We start from the raw sequence: 16,993 nt of genomic DNA, 5'->3' as shown, positions 1-16,993 counted from the left end.
AATTAATAGATGTTCATGCTAATCAATTATCTTCCTATTAACAGAAAAGAAATTATCATTCATACACAAGGTTCTTTAGCAAGCTAAAATAACAATTAATCACCAACTTAGAATTAATCCTACCAATCAATCAAACCATATTGTCAACTTTGTATCCCCAAACAGAAGTATAAAGGAATTAGTTCATAACTAAGGTGAATAACAGCAAACAAATAAGTTCAAGTTGCTTAATCATATTGACAAAACAAAAGAATTAAGTAGAATGATGAAATTACGCCTCAATTACTCCCGGAATTGGATTCTAGCTTCTTTGGTCGACTTCTAGGGTTCTTCTGGCTTCTTATTCGCAGCTAAACACTTCTGAAACTTCCCAGAATTCTCTCTTTTCGCATTATAGAGTTATCTTTATATATGCATACCGACTCGTCGAGTCATATGGTGACTCGTCGAGTCCCTCTCACATTAGTCGTAACCTGATAACTGTCTTGACTTCCGAACGCTTATCTTTCTGAATCCGCGACCGGACTCGTCGAGTCAAGAGACAACTCGACGAGTAGAAGCCTTTTTTTGGTTGTTTTCTTTCTTCTTTCCACTCTTGAGCTCTTAACCGCTTCTCTTGCTTCCTTTCGCTTCCGAGCTTCATCTTTGGACTGAAAAACATAATTTAACACTTTTAAGTACCTTTTGTCCATAATATGCAACAATTTAGCTAATATATGAATAATAAACTACACTTAATACACACTAAATATGCACATATCAGCAGGCGATTCCAGGCTTCACGGGCTGTTGTGGCTGACGAGACGAGAGGTTGTATTGAGTCTGAGCAACTTCCTAGCAGAGCACTGAAAATCATCTGGTCCTTACAGAACCATGGGCGATAATCGGGATTAGCTACTATTTTGCCCTCCCTATCTGTAAGTGTTGATGCCAGTGGTGCAGAGGTGATGTGACCATCGAGCTCTAGACTGATGAGAGTCGATTCCACCTGCTTTCTCCAAACTGGGTAATTATTGGGTGTGAGCTTGATTGTAAGGTGGGTAGTGGCAGTGATTTGGGTGGTATTTTTGGATGCCATCGAGAGTCGCTGATTAATTGGGATTTGTGGATCGGATTAGGTCTCGTGTGAGCACTTGTGGCTCTGATACCATATAAAGCAATGCTTCTGATTATGTATTGATTACTTAACTGATAGCGTACATTGGTGTGGCTTATATAGCCAGCTGTTATACCTAATCTAGAGATAAAGTAGGAACATTTACAGGAGAGAAACTAGTATTGACTGTGACTGAATACAACAACATATGACTATGTAAATATTGGTGTGGAACACGTGTAGATTATCTTTATTCCTTAATACAATATTCACTTTATTTTCCTTCTTGACTCTTTGAATCCACTCTAGTTTAGATTCTTCACCCATACGTCTAGAGTTTATTGATAGAAAATGCATTGGGGACCAATTTTCTCACCATTAACACCCAAGTCTTCCAGCAGAACCTCATTATTCTTGTCAATTTTGATCCCAATTTTCTCACCAATTTTCTTTTATTTCCTCACATCTCCTCATTTACAACAGATCTTGAACTAGTCATTTTTCTAGGCCTGGATGAATGTCTTGTTATAGTTGGGCCCAAGTGAACTCCGGATTTGAATTGAAACGACCCATTTTCTTCCAAAGACAAGTTCAAAATTGGTCTATTTTGTCCAGCCGTTGGGAGGGAACATTCTTTAATTACTAGGCTTACATGCCCATCATTTAGAGCTAGATAACTTATTTCATGCCCTGGGAAGTCATATTGAGACTTTTGCAATTCCTGGTGAGATTCATCCTAATTCCTTTCCTGCAACACCGACGACCGGAGATTTTTTTTCCGGTGGTTGCATCTCTGATTCTTCAACTATTCCCACCTCCATATCCATGCCTATTATCCCTCCTCCAAATCTTCGTCTTCGCTTTTGTTATCCGTCTCAGATACGCCCAGGTGATCTTCCTCTTCGGATTCAGGCAGGTCGTCCAACCAATTGTCCTTCGACGCCTGCTTCTTGAAGGGACTCCAAGTTTCATCCATTTCAATGATCCCGCCTTTAACCATGCGTTCGCCAACCTGGATAGCAATTTATTCATTAACTTTCTTCAAGGATTTTGTCATAATACATACTTTTGCCATTGAGAAGTCCCTGAATGCTGCAAAAAAACTCGAATGGGATAACCACTTCCCCAAATTGACTAGCAATGATATTGAAGTTGCTCTAATCCCATAGATCAATTGGTAAACCCACAATTTTGACCCACATTATCCTTTCAAAATCAACGTTGACATTTACAGCATAATCCACCCATGCAAACCATTCACCCCATAAGCTACGGTCTTTTAAGAATTTGTCAACATCTTCTAGGCACTTGAATCTTAGACCCATGTTTAAACCCCCCAAGTATGCCACCTTTCCAGAGTCATCGTTTCCCAAGTCAACAGTAGAGGGAATAACATTTAGGTGTTTTGCACTGTGTGCTTTCCCGATTAGAGATAACTCACTGTTCTTCCATTGTTTCATCCTGATCTCAGTGTTTAGGGATATTTGGTGCACCAAGCATTTGGAAACAACATTCCTAGCCGTCACATCCACAAATGTTTTTTTGTCTCGAAAACCCCCATGGTGCCCAGAAGGTTTATGGGGAGGAATCGTATGACATACCTTTTGTTGTAAGACCGTGGACTTGGTTTCTTTCCTGTCGAACTTCGCTTTGTTAACCATCAGGGTTCTGTACTTGAATCTTAATCGTTTAAGGGACTCTTCAAATCTTATTTCATCTGCGATACCTCCAAATCTGGAAAAGGAAAAATTCTGACGCCTTGAATCTTTTTTCGTCGCCATGTATACGTCTCTCATATCACCGTGGTTCTGAAAGACTGAAACATTCGTTCAATTTCCTCTTTTGACGATCCGTCTGGAATATTTGTGACGAACATCGTTGTAACTTCGTTGCCTTCCCATCTTCTGTTGTAATCGATTTGGTTTGGCTGTTTCTGTCTCCGCAGGACTTCTTTCCAAGCGTCTCTTGGTCTCCCCATGTTAGAGAGGGGTTTAAAGGTTTAGATATTCCTAAGAAAACAATGCAACGGTTTCCTATGAGTTGGTGTAATGATGTTTTGACATTTAATTTCTTTTTTCTTTTTAAAATAAAAAATACAATATTTACCATTAATATTAATTAAAATAAAATCTAAATTTTATTAAACATAAATATTAATTAAAATACATATATTTAAAACTCATGTAATCATATTTACTAAAATAGTTTGATGATGTTCGTTAGGTTGTTATGGGGTATATATAATTATTGTGATCTATATTTTAAAACCTTTTGGTATATTTGTAACATCCCAACCGTAAGGTATCATTATTATTCCATTTAGATTTCATGTTTTAAGGTCTACTCAACGAGTTGACGCTGTAACTAGTCGAGTAGTAGCGGGTCAGGACACGTCATTTAATGAGTGAATCGGCCAATCGTCATGGGGGACTCGACGAGTAAGAGTTGGCAGAGGAAACCCTAAATTTAAGGGTTTTTGCACCACATATATTGGACCATTAGTGCCTCCCACTGTCCTCTATCACCCCTTGAGAGCCAGAAACCCTAATTTCCGTAAGTGTGAGCTTGGAGAGTGTTTTGGATCTTTGGAAAGTGATTTTTGTGAAGGAAACTTGTAGATCAAGAGGCTAGCATCAAGGATTTCGTGTGGATCCAGAGTCTACTTTAGCTTGGGCACGTTTTGGAGGTAACAAGTTGTTACCTTGACCACTTTTCTTCTAGAATCTTTCATATGATTATGGTGTGGGAGCTAGATCTGAAGTTAAAACTTTAGAACTAAACCTCTTTTGATCCCTAAGTTCATAAAGTTCTTAATAGGGTCATGAAGGAACCCTTGTTTATAAGTAAAGTCCCATTTCAAGCTTAGATGTGGAATTTGAGTCATGAAAATACGTAAAGGTAGCAACTTTATGTTGCTAATGCACTCTAGGGACCTAGATCTACTGATTGGAACAAAGGGGTAGTTCAGAATTGCTTGATCATGAGTGTATGCGTATGGACTCGGCGAGTCTGGGATATGACTCGGCGAGTCGGGGAGGGTTTTGTCCAAATTAGTCTTGCACGGACTCGGCGAGGTCTGGGAGATGACCCGGCGAGTCACTTTGGATTTTCAAGCAATGGGTTGCGTATCGACTCGGCGAGTCGAGTCGAGAAATTTTGGAATCAGGAGGGACTTGAGGCGGAGAAAGATATATTCAGAAAATAGGTCAACATGGATTGTTGACCATTGACCAGTGACTTGACTTGACTGTGGGATGTCTTGTACCTTCCAAGGGTATTTTGGTAATTTGAGTGATCATTAAGTGGACCACTTATGGGTACAGGCGAGGTGGTTGAAGATATATCTGGAGGTGTGGACAGTATCATTCCGAGCTACTAGCAAGGTGAGTTATCTTCACTATATCAATAGGGTCTAAGGCACCAAGGCCGACCCTTTTGGTTATTATCTTGGTTATAGTATGCTACATGTGGTTATGATCTGTTAGATTGGTATTTGGATAGACAGTATGTTGTTATGCTCTTATGATCCATTAGGATTGGTATGTTAGTGACTTGGTTAGGTCGGTGCTCTGATTATAAGAGATTGCTATGATCGAGGATCTGTGAGATAGTTATATCTGATATCTGTATCTGCCAGTATATGTTAGTTATGTGCACATTGTTATTTGCTTGATGTTTGGGTTGAGGCGGTACTGCTTTGTACTAAAGGCCAACATACCCAACGAGCGATCCAGATAGACTGTAGGCACGTATGGCAGCCCAGTCATATCGAAGGCTCGGGATAGATCCAGATAGACTGTAGGCCATGTAGGGTGGTCCAGTCAGGCCGAAGGCCCAATATGCATGTTGTTGATTATCTGTTATTGATATGGTATTATCGGTGTGGTATTAGTATTTTGGGGGTAGCTCACTAAGCCCTCGAGCTTACAGTTTCAGTTTATTGTTTCAGGTATTTCCGGAGATTATGGCAAGGCGAAGGCTTGACCGTACCGCTCCTCATCCATATGATTATATTTATGGGACACTCTGATGAATAATATTTTGAAAACTTTATGTAATACGCTATTTGGTTTCATGGTTGAAAAAGTTTAAATTTGGCTTAAAATTTTTGGATGTTACAAGTTGGTATCAGAGCCTTGGTTTGAGTGAATTGGAGGAACACTCATGTGAATCCAGTCTCAAATCAAGGAATTTTTTAGAATAAATTCTAAAGTGGTTTTCAAAATAAGGGATGGAGGATGCGGAGTGTACGATCAGCCGGAGCCAGTAAGTAGACCCTAAAATACCATACAATTATTTGATATTATGATCTGTTAGAACAACATGCTAGTTCTAGGCTAGGGATCTTCAGGAATTGCATGATAGACTTGCCTGATTATACGATGCCTACTATCCTAGGGTTTCTTTTATATGGAATTGACATCATTACTGTAGTTGTTTAGTGTATGCATCACGGCTGTGCATAATCAAGATCTTATAGCCTGAGAATGTTTGATTCGACCTTAGGATAGGATTGGATATTCAAAAGTCTATTAGGTCCACCATTATGTGTGGCTAGCATACACTAATGCTGCAGGGTTGGTGGAAGTTTCATGGATGGATGGGTCGTGAGAAGCCGTGAGGCCAGTTGTAAGATAGTTTCACATTCCTCTAGGAGTGAGGGTTGAGCGCTTGCTATGTTGATGTCTATTGTTAGGGCATTGTGGTGATACTTGAGACAAATATAGGTAGGTATGGAAGGTAGTATGGGCCCGTACTACTGAAAGCACAAGACCCATATGCGTAGCAAGGAAGTCATAACGCCTAGTGTTTGTGGAAATTGGTCTCCCGATATTATGTTGTTTATCTGACATCTTGGGATCAGTATAGGGATATGTTCCGCACCCGCTATGTTCCACACATAGAGCGGGAGTGGCTTGCTTAGGAGTTTTTGACATTGAGGCAGGATGGAGAGTCGGTGATGGAGATCACCCGCATGTTAACGGAGAGGGCTATGTTTTTGCCTGGAGTTTGCTTCCGAGCAATCTCAGATGAACCATTATCTAAGTATGCTCAAGACCGACATCCGTCAGTTTTTTGCTACGCAACGTTGTGATACTCTTCTGGAACTTTAGGAAGCCACGAGGCAGCGTGAGTTGGAGATAGAGCTGCAGTTGAAGGAGCGACGTTAAGTTCCGACACAGTCTCAGTCGATACCTAAGCGGTCTAAGACCGTTGATACTAGGACCGGAGGTCAGCAAAGCCGCACTTGTGGAAAGCGTGGCAGGGGTCATTCTATAGTTTGTCGAGCAGGTAGTGGGTGCCATAAATATGACAAGGAGGGGCAGTATGCCAGGAACTGTCGCTAGTCCGATCCTTCGGTAGATATTAGGATATGTTATCACTGTCATCAGGTTGGTCATGTGAAGACCAACTGTCCACAACTCACCACCAAGCTGGCGGAGGTTCCCACACCAGCTATGTTGAGGATTGTGGATGGGAGGCCAGTCAAGACGGAGCCTCCGAAGGCTCAGGGGCGTGCCTTCCAGCTCATGGCCATGGAGGCCAGGGCAGCATCGAATGTGGTTGCTGGTATGTTTCTATTCTCTATTTCAGTTATCATATTTGTGTTATGCTTATCTGTTGTACCTATGTTTAGGTAGGTTTTTAATAAAATCTTTGCCTACAGTGGTTTTTTGCAACTCGGGGGCGAGTCGGTCGTTTGTATCTTAGACTTTCAGTAGGGGGTTCAGTGTAACGACCCAAATTTCACGTCCAAAAATTTTGTTTTTAAATCAATACTTTAGAAAACATTTGTAAATAAAACATTGTCTAATCAAACCATTTCATAACATACATCGTTTCTGAAAACCGAAATATGAAAACAATCAAATATCAGAGTACAAAATCCCAGAATGACTCATGGTGCGGAAAACAATGTGCATGTATGATGTGTCGCTACCGCGCCAGCTCCTTCCCCTTCGACGAAAAGGTACCTGAAAACAAAACTGTAAACCGTAAGCACGAAGCTTAGTGAGTTCCCCCACTGTACCACATACCATATAACCACATAACATACATATATTGTCAGGCATATCTGGGTGCCCGACCTACCCCTTCGGATCTCTCGACCGGACACTGACTAGCATATCTGGGTGTTGGTCGCCTTTGGTCCTCTGGACCGGATGCTGACTAGCATATCTGGGTGCTAGTCTCCCCTTCGGTCCTCTCGAAAGGATGCTGACTAGCATCTCTGGGTGCTGGTCTCCCCTTCGGTCCTCTCAACCGGATGTTGAGGACTATTTCACCCCTACTTCTACCACATAACACATATCACATAATCTATCTAGCATGGTTGGGCATGACTGCCCCTTTGGCCCTATCAACCAGTAATCTGGGGATTATCTCCCTTACTGTCACTAGCACATAGCATCATATCATTCTAGCACATAAACATATCACAGGTAGTAGCAACCCTAGATGAATATCACATAGACAATCATCTAATCATACAATTCCTACTGGTGGGCCAGCATTGTGGTCGTAGACCCACTGCTACTGGAAGGTAACTCACCTCGAAAAGTAGCTGCTGAAAGTCTGCTTGCTAAGCGCATGACTGTTGAACCGGTAATTACTACATTACACCCTTTCTTGGCTTATTTAACCCCAAGGCCCAAACCATAGGCCCAAAGTCAAACTAGGAATCAAGGCCCAACATATGGCCAAGTTTTCCAAATTGGGCCCAACCTTTAAAAGGTCTTACCCTAAGGCCCAACCATTAATTCCAGTCCAAACAATTGGCATTTTAATGGCCCAATGTCTCATAATCATCTAGGCCCAACTATAGCCCAAGTGAAATTAGGTCTTCATATAAAATGATAATTAGGGTTAAGTGTTTCTCACTTAATCCATTAAGTCCAATATTGCTTAGATTAATTTTTGCCAATGATCATTATTTAATATCTCCAGTTATTAAATAATTTATGTGTGTCCCGATTAATTCCCAAAATTAAGGTTTTATTGGCATTAGGGTTTTCCAACTTAAATACTAGCCCATTATTAATTTGTTGGGCTTTTAGGTCAATTAGGCTTTATTGGGCCTATTAGGCCCACTAGAATATCATTAAGCACATTAGGGTTTGCATTGGGTTAATTTGAGTCTATTAGACCCATTAGGGTTTTCACTAAGCCCATTAGGCTTCATTGGGCCCATTAGGGTTTCAAGCACCCCAAACGAATCGATCATAACGAGGCAAAGCACACCGCCACCCGACACGGCAGCAGGAGGCGACAGCCACCACCCTAAGGTGGTGGTTTTAGTTTTCTTTTCATTAATCCATTTCTAATTACATTTTACATGTCTAAATCTCAAATAAACACGCACACCTACTAACACACACGTTGGTGCATGGTGGCAGCCACCACCTCACGGTGGTGGTGGTGGCTTTTTTGTGAACTCCGACCAAAAACGCTCTTGTAGACCCTCTTACAAGTGAAACACACACACACACAAACACTATAACACACCCACAACCACCCATACACGACGGTTAAGGGTGGTAGGAAAGAAACTATCGACAACAACGACATGGGAAGGCGAAAGAGGTAACGGCTAGGGTTTGGCAGCGTCCTTCCTTCATCTTGACGAATTCCTCCCAACAACCCACTTAGCACATCATTGGGAGCAAGGTACTTTACTACAATGGTCGGTCGTCCATGGTGGCGATAAAATTCGGACAAGAGTGTAACAACAAGCGAACGGGCAACGGTAATGACCAACAACGGCCGAAGATGGAACCGTCATTGAAGTGGCAACGGTGATGCAACTGCAGGACGGTAACCGGCAGCTAGAAAATCACGAACCAGCGGCACCCACAACGTCCACTCCTCTTCCAGTATTCAATTGATGCAGCGTCCCATTCCCGATTCAATCGGTCTTCGCTATAGCCGATGATAAGAGTCATCGATGGTGCTAGGTGGTCGGGGTCAGTACCGGTGGCTGGAGGTAGAGAGGAAAGCGGCAGTTGTCTTCACTCGTTAGGGTTAGGGTTTAGAACCGGGGGTGACGGGTTTATATACCCGATCCCCCAAACTTGTTTCCGTAACAACAAGTTCAGCCCATCCCTCAATAAATTATTATGAAATAAACCCCCATAATTATAAACCCTGACCTCGAAAAAAACCCTTTCAAATTAAGTCCAACTTTTACCAATTAGCCCCCTCTCTGCATTTATTTTCAAAGGAAGTCCATAATTTACTTTGTAGCCCCCACTTTCATAAATCCTTTCATATTAGGTCTAGTACTTACCAAATATCCCCCTATCTTCTAAAATCTTTACAAAATAAATCCCGAACTTATACTTTAGCACAAAAAATATCCAACTTAAGGCATTTGGCTTCCCAAAACCAACACCTTGGTATATAATTATTAATTTTAGAGCCACTATTCGTACATTAATTTATTTATTTATCTAACAAATAAACGGGTGTTACAAATGTCACCCTATGGTTTATTGCGCTAGGATGCTAGGTGTATGTGTGGCTCTTGCATGCGTATGCGTTGTTATGTTACTGGGAGGGGCCAGATGACTGTATTGTATGATATTGTTTTGTGATTATTGTATGTGTTTATATGTTTATGTATTAATACACTTACCGGATGCCAAGTCGGGCCTGATGACTGACAGATCTATATACCGAGTGGGGCTCGATGTCGAGCGGGGCCCATTATGTGTTTATTATGTCTGGTATTTGGTAGTTTGGGAACTCACTAAGATTTGTGCTCACTGTTTTCAGTTTATGTTTTAGGTACTTACGGTTCCAATGGGAAAAACCTGGAATGATTGCAAAGCACACACCACTCGATTTTGCATATCGTGATTTACTTTGATAATGATGATGTATTGATAGAATTTGATTACCTTGGTTTTATAACAATGATATGGTTTACCTTTTTATTAATTAAAAAAAATGAAAAAATTTTAAGCCTTATTTTTGGGATGTTACAAAAAGTATGAGAAAGAAAGAGTAGAATGGTAAAGTATGTGAATAAGAGAAAAAGAGTAGTAGAGTATCAACACATGAGAACAAATTTTGATATAACTCACAAGACGTATGGTCTAATGTTGTAGATTTTCCATATGTTAAGTTGTCGTTGTATGAGAGGAGATAGAAGAACCAAGGACTTGGACTAGAAGTAGATTTTACTTTTGATATTCCCTTATTGCTTGATTTTTATGATTATGATTTATTGTAAACCCAATAATATCCTGAGATGTAAATTATTTTTGAAAGTTTAGAATTTCGTATTTTATAGAAAACTCAAATAAATCTCTAAATATTCAAATGAAAAAATTTGGGTTGTTACATTATCCATATTGTATGATCCTTAAGCGTCATATGATTGTATTTATATTTATTATTGTTTATCTAAATGGATTTGACCATTGTAGTTACACATATTCAAGTTTGGTATTTTTCAAATATGCTAATGATCCTTCAATTATTTGAGAATTCATCAAACACCAATAATATACAAATTACTTAAGTACAATCTAGAACATTGTAATTAATTCTCAAAACCATCCCAAATTACCACCAACTAACTAACATCATTAGGACCAATCGAATACCTTTGTCTTTCAATTGGCTACAATCAACTATTTTACCTTTTAACCCAACTATCGTGAGTCAATACCTCTTATCAGTTTTGTACCAAAGCGATCTCTCTATACGCATATCATGATCCCATCACCGATTCAAACAAACCCCATATATTTTAATGCGACAACCACATGTATTTTTTTATAGAATTACGAAAAAGAATAGAATTAATACTTAATACACAAACTCTTGTCAAGTTCTAGTGACAAGTATATGTGATCCATTTACAAGGTGACAAACACCTCTAACTCTGTGGAATTATCACAAAGAAATCAAGAATCAATCCAACAACTCATGTCAAGTTCTATGAATACTCATGAATTTTCATGATTTTGCATGTTTGTTTAATTCTAGTTGTCGTAATCATACAACACGAGAGACTCTTTCATTACTAAACAATCATAATTCAATTAAAGTGGTTCCAACGTATATGGTTCATCTGTCTCTCCCTACGACACTATGTTGCAAAAACCATAGTGTCATACATATTGATAACAACGTCTTTTATGAGTGTACAAAACATATCGAGATGGCCCAAAAAAAAAAATTCTGCCTCACTGGCTTTTCATTCGCCAACATATGGTTGGTAATTAAGAAGATTTGTCTCTTATCTCTCTCTACCATGCGTCAACCTGCGAATAATTTTACAAAGACACACCTGTCTATCAGTTTTCATTTATTAGTTTTTGTACTTATGTTTGATCATTCATCCGCTTGAGTTTAAAATGGGTATTAGTGTACATTTTCATATTGTCCCATATTTGAGGGTTGTATTGATATTTTTATCGTTGTTGGTAGTAGTTTACAAATATCTCTTAGATCATGTTTATTTGCATGAACATTCCGAAAACACTATAACTGACGATAATCGAATTCTCAATACGATGAGCAACCAAACTTTCAGTGCTCCATCTTCATCTTCTTAAATCAATCAAATGATGGCCAATATCTGCTAACGCTTTCAACCATCATTTTCCTAATTTTTTTTTTTTTTTTTTTTGTTAGTAAATGTTAGTGTGGTCTTAAATCAATCCAACATTTCATCAAGCTCGAAGACTAGGTCCGAAAGGACCTATATGCACTTCTATATAATGACAAATATCTGTCACCTTTTAAGTCCAACTATAGACTTCCATGAGAGTTATCCACGGTAACCAATAAGGTAGCGCCACGTATACATTCAACCATAGAGAAACGGCTGCTTTTCATTAATTGCTTTCTTTCCTCGAAGTTTGAAAGGTCAAACTCCAAATCGATAAATTTCCAAATAAAAAAACTTGAATAAAGAATTCCAAGACAGCAGGCTACAAGAATCAATATCCGTACAAAACCCAAAGGGGGAAAGATAGCGGGCATTGATAGGTTGTTGCTTGGAACCTCCGATCATTCAGAAAGGTCAGTTGTTTCTCTTTCGTAAGATAGTAACAAGACAATCATTCAATCACTTTTCAGGAGATCTTCAGATTGGGATTGGGGATTTAGATAGGATCTCTATGGGTTTAGACGTTTAGTCAAATTGTTCGATTTCCACTCTCTTTTTGTTTATTCTGCACTTGGATCTTAAAAGCGTATGTTTTTTTCGTTCGATTCCTATTTGATTTGGGTTCCTCGTTCATGATTTTCGGTTTGCATACCAAGCGCTCGACGAAATTCCTCTGTGAGTTGGCGTGTTAAGTGTGATTTTCTTTTGTTCTTTTGTTCTTTTGTTTATTCGGATATGGTAGGATTTAATCCAACAATGGAAACACTTGAAGAAGATAATATAATCGCTGCTGCTAATGTTATTGTCATGGCGCTTGATTCCAACAAGAAAATCACCAGCGAAACTAGAAAAATCTTAATGGATTTAGGCTCCCGATTGACTTCCATGGCTAAGGCTACTGTACACGAAGACGATGAAGAAAATGAAGATGAAGATGAAGAACTTAGTGATATCAAAGAACGGGTCAATTCGATTCAAGAAAAGATCATGAATTGGGAACGTGATGAATCCATGATATGGGATTCCGATCCTGAAGAAGCTAAAGAGTATTTGAAAACAGTCGATGAAGCCAGAAGATTATCAGAGAGCTTAGAGAATTTGAAACTCGGAAGAAACGATAACGCCCTTTTGAGAAACGTTAACGCTCTTCTTCAAACATCAATGGCGAGGATCGAAGAGGAATTTCGACATATGCTTGTTCATAATCGTCAAAACTTCGAGCCTGAACATTTCTCATTCCGTTCCAGTGAAGATGATGGTTTAGATGAGAATTCCGTTCTTTCGTTTGGGGATGATTCAATTGACGATTCCGTTCAACGAGATAGCATAAGCCGTGGAGCTGAAGTTTTTATAATGGATTTGGTCAATCCGGCGGTGATTCCGGACTTGAAAGGAATCGCGAATTCCATGTTTGATTCCAATTATGGTCGGGAATGTTCTCAAGCGTTCATTAGTGTCCGAAAAGATGCATTGGATGATTGTCTTTTTATACTCGAAATCGAAAAATTAAGCATTGAAGATGTTGTGAAAATGGAATGGGTTTCTTTGAATTCAAAGATTAGAAGATGGACAAAAGCGATTAAGATCTTCGTTAGGGTTTATCTCGCAAGTGAGAAGTTTTTATGCGAGCAGATATTCGGGCAGGGGGAATCGGTGAGTTCGCTCTGTTTTACAGAGTCGTCAAAAGCTTCGATGTTGCAGCTTTTGAACTTTGCAGAAGCGATCGCCATCGGGCCACACCAACCGGAAAAGCTTTTGAGAATTCTCGACATGTATGAAGTTTTAGCAGATCTCATGCCGGATATTGAGAGTCTGTATTCCGATGAAAACGGGAGTTACATAAGAACGGAATGTCACGACGCTTTGATGCGGGTGGGAGATTGTGTGAAGGCCACGTTTATCGAATTCGAGAACAAAGTAGGGGCGAATACATCAAACACCGCCTTTCCCGGCGGCGGTAACCACCATCTCACTCGTTACGTGATGAATTACATCAAAACCCTAACTGATTTCAGCGATGAATTAAACGCGTGCCTGAGTGACCACCGTGTTGGAGACAATCTAGATTCGTCGTCTTCACCGGACACAAGTCCTGGACACGAAGACGATTTGAATAACGGAAACTCGTCTTCATCACCAATGGCGTTACATTTCCGATCATTAATGTCGATTCTGGAATGCAACCTCGAGGAAAAGTCAAAATTGTACAAAGACGAAGCCCTAGGGCACCTTTTCATGATGAACAACATCAACTACATGGCTGAAAAGGTGAAAAATTCAGAGTTGAGAAACGTACTTGGAGACGATTGGATTCGGAAACGAAACTGGAAGTTTCAGCAATACGCAATGAGCTATGAACGAGCCACGTGGAGTTCGATTTTGAATTTGCTTAGAGAAGACAGTCTTCATAATTCTGGAAGCTCAAATTCAACCTCGAAGACTGTGCTTAAGGAAAGATTGCAGGCGTTTTACACTGCGTTTGAAGATATTTACAAGAATCAAACTGGATGGTCGATTCCGAATACTCAACTTCGTGATGATTTGAGGATCTCGATGTCGCTTAAAGTGATTCAAGCTTATCGGACTTTTGTTGGTAGACATGCGAACACGATTAGTGAGAAATACATTAAGTATACTGCTGATGATCTTGAGAATTATATTATGGATTTGTTTGAAGGAGCTCCAAAATCATTGCAGAGCTTCCATAGAAGGTGACGTCACTAGTTTCTGAAGGTTAAATATGGTTTGTTTATATATGTTAGACTTCATTGGGTCGGGTTTGTTTGGGGTTTGGGTTTTTTGGGGTCCGAATTCGAATTACCCCTCTATTGTACAATAATATTTAATATTAGTATGAGAAAAGTTACGCACGACTTGTTTAATATTTAAGTAAAGTATGTGTATATTTAATCTTAAGGAAGAGATACTAAAGTGATGTAGAGGCCATTGTGCACATTTAATCTTAAGGAAGAGATACTAAAGTGAAATATGTGAATGAATTATGCTCTTTTCGGTTTGCATAAACTATTTATGTTTTGAGTTTACTGCATTTTGATAACTATCTAAGATATTGTATTCATAATTTAGCTGGCACGTTAAATATAAACTTATTCAACAAGTTACAATACACTAAAATATGAACTGATCAAGTGACATGAAGACGCTGATCAATTAGTCAAGGCTTTGATTCGAGCTAAACAAACAACTTGACTTTGAAAAACCTTTTTATAACTGATAAGTATTTGCGTTAATCAAATGTTTATCTGATGCATTTAATATCATTGGGATCTTAGATATCATACCTAGACAAAATATCGATCATGAGAACTCACCGATTGCACCTAGATTAGGCCGAGATTTGGCTAAGAATCTCACCGAGATTTGGTCAGTAGTATGGTAACCAACTAGCTTTGCTTATTTCTATTTGATTTCATAATTTTGGTTCTTGTCTTCTCGAATCTTAACACTTAACACCTAATGGTTTTTGAGTTTGATTTCTGGTTGTTTAGTTAAGTGCTAGAAGGCTACAACAATATAAAGTTATTGTTTACTTGATTAACCTATTAGCTTAGTTGATAGCTTATTAGCTTAGTTGAGTTTTGCATTTTTCTTGATTTTAACTTTGGTGATTCAACTTCAAGTTTTGACTTTGTCTAATGCTACTAATTACTTGACTTAAAATTATTATTATTATTATTATTATTATTATTATTATTATTATATATATATATATATATATATATATATATATATATATATATATATATATATATATATAACCAACAATATCCCGCCGCAATAGTCGGTGGCGAGGCTACATACGTCAAAGGTAGGAAACTCGACCTTTTTTTTCTATAAAGGATTATATAAAAATATAAATTGTGAACTACTTTAAATATTTTACGTGAACCACCTTAATGTTTTTGGCAAAAACAAATATGCATAAATCAAGATTTTCAAATAATTTTTTTTTATTGCTTTCATTTAAATAGTGAAACATGTGGTTTTACGTTTTATACTCGCCATTGGTAATAGTTATCTTAAATCTAGACCCTTGACTAATATTTTATTTTTGATTATGATGACTGCTTGGGGTTTATCAATATAGACTAATCAACTAAAATAATATTACATGGATAGATAAACAAATCATGTGAGCCCTAGACTTGTATTAGAGACTGAAAATATCAATTCACGTCAACAAAACATAGCCTAACTTTGAAAATTGTTTTGAGTATTTGTGTTATTAAATGGTTCGAAAGAAACGATCAAATGAAATCACATGTATTGATATGTAAACCGACCACAAGAGACCAAGACTAAGATCAGAGAGTAATGGCTAAAGACTTAATTTGGATAACAATTTTTTTTAGAGAAACAATTTGAGAAAAATCACATTCAGTTAAAATATAAAACAACTCATGGGACTAAGATCAAGATAGACTACCTATATTGGTGACAAATATCAATTGGCTCAACAATATTATATATTAAACAAAATTAAAAAAAAAAAAAAAAAAAAAAAAAGAAGTTGTCCACATAAGAAAGGTTTTGATTGTACATAACGTTTCTTATACCGAATAAATTGGATGAAACTGTATCGGATCAGGCTACACTGAATATTGGATATGATTGAACAACTTTTCTATATAATGTTTGGTAAGATTAAAACAACATTTAACAAAATATTAAAGTTAACAAATTATCTTCCCAATCATAGTTTTTTCTTAAATTGTTTATAATATCGTTTATCAAAAATATACCTATATATATATATATATATATATATATATATATATATATATATATATATATATATATATATATATATATATATATATATATATATATATATATATATAGAGAGAGAGAGAGAGAGAGAGAGAGAGAGACAAAATTGCAAAAATTGTTCCTGTGGTATGTCAAAACTAGCATGTTTGGGCTAAAACGGTTTTGGCTAGCATCAATGGTCCAAAAGTTTCATTTTCTTGCAAGTTTGGTCCAATTTGGCTTTTTTTTTTTGGAAAGACGATTTTGCCCTTATTATTTAATTTTTCATTTTTTTTTTTATTACCAACAATTAAAAATAATTAAAAATAAAACAAAATTAAATTAAATACTCTCTCTCTCTCTCTCTCTCTCTCTCTCTCTTTCTCTCGTTTCTTTCTTACTACTGTCCAAAGAAGAAGAACGAGTGGTTGTCACCGGCCTAGGCCGCCCCTCCGCCTCCCTCCGGTCAGGTAGCACCACCCCAAACACCCAATTTGATTGTT

General features: G+C 38.1%; 1 protein-coding gene across 1 annotated transcript; it reads left to right on the top strand.

Moving 5' to 3' along the window:
* The first annotated feature begins 11,990 nt into the window (after nucleotides 1-11,990).
* Nucleotides 11,991-14,590, top strand: LOC145044004 (exocyst complex component EXO70E2-like). Its single transcript, XM_078992807.1, has one exon. The coding sequence runs from the start codon at nucleotides 12,456-12,458 to the stop codon at nucleotides 14,433-14,435; it is 1,980 nt and encodes a 659-aa protein (XP_078848933.1). The 5' UTR covers nucleotides 11,991-12,455; the 3' UTR covers nucleotides 14,436-14,590.
* The last annotated feature ends 2,403 nt before the right edge of the window (nucleotides 14,591-16,993 follow it).

This window comes from Lactuca saligna, chromosome 4 (genome assembly GCF_052625555.1).
Source record: "Lactuca saligna cultivar CGN05327 chromosome 4, ASM5262555v1, whole genome shotgun sequence".
NCBI classification, from domain to species: Eukaryota; Viridiplantae; Streptophyta; class Magnoliopsida; order Asterales; family Asteraceae; genus Lactuca; species Lactuca saligna.
The sequence above is the reverse complement of the archived record's forward strand: the minus strand, read 5'-3'. Positions and strand labels throughout refer to the sequence as shown.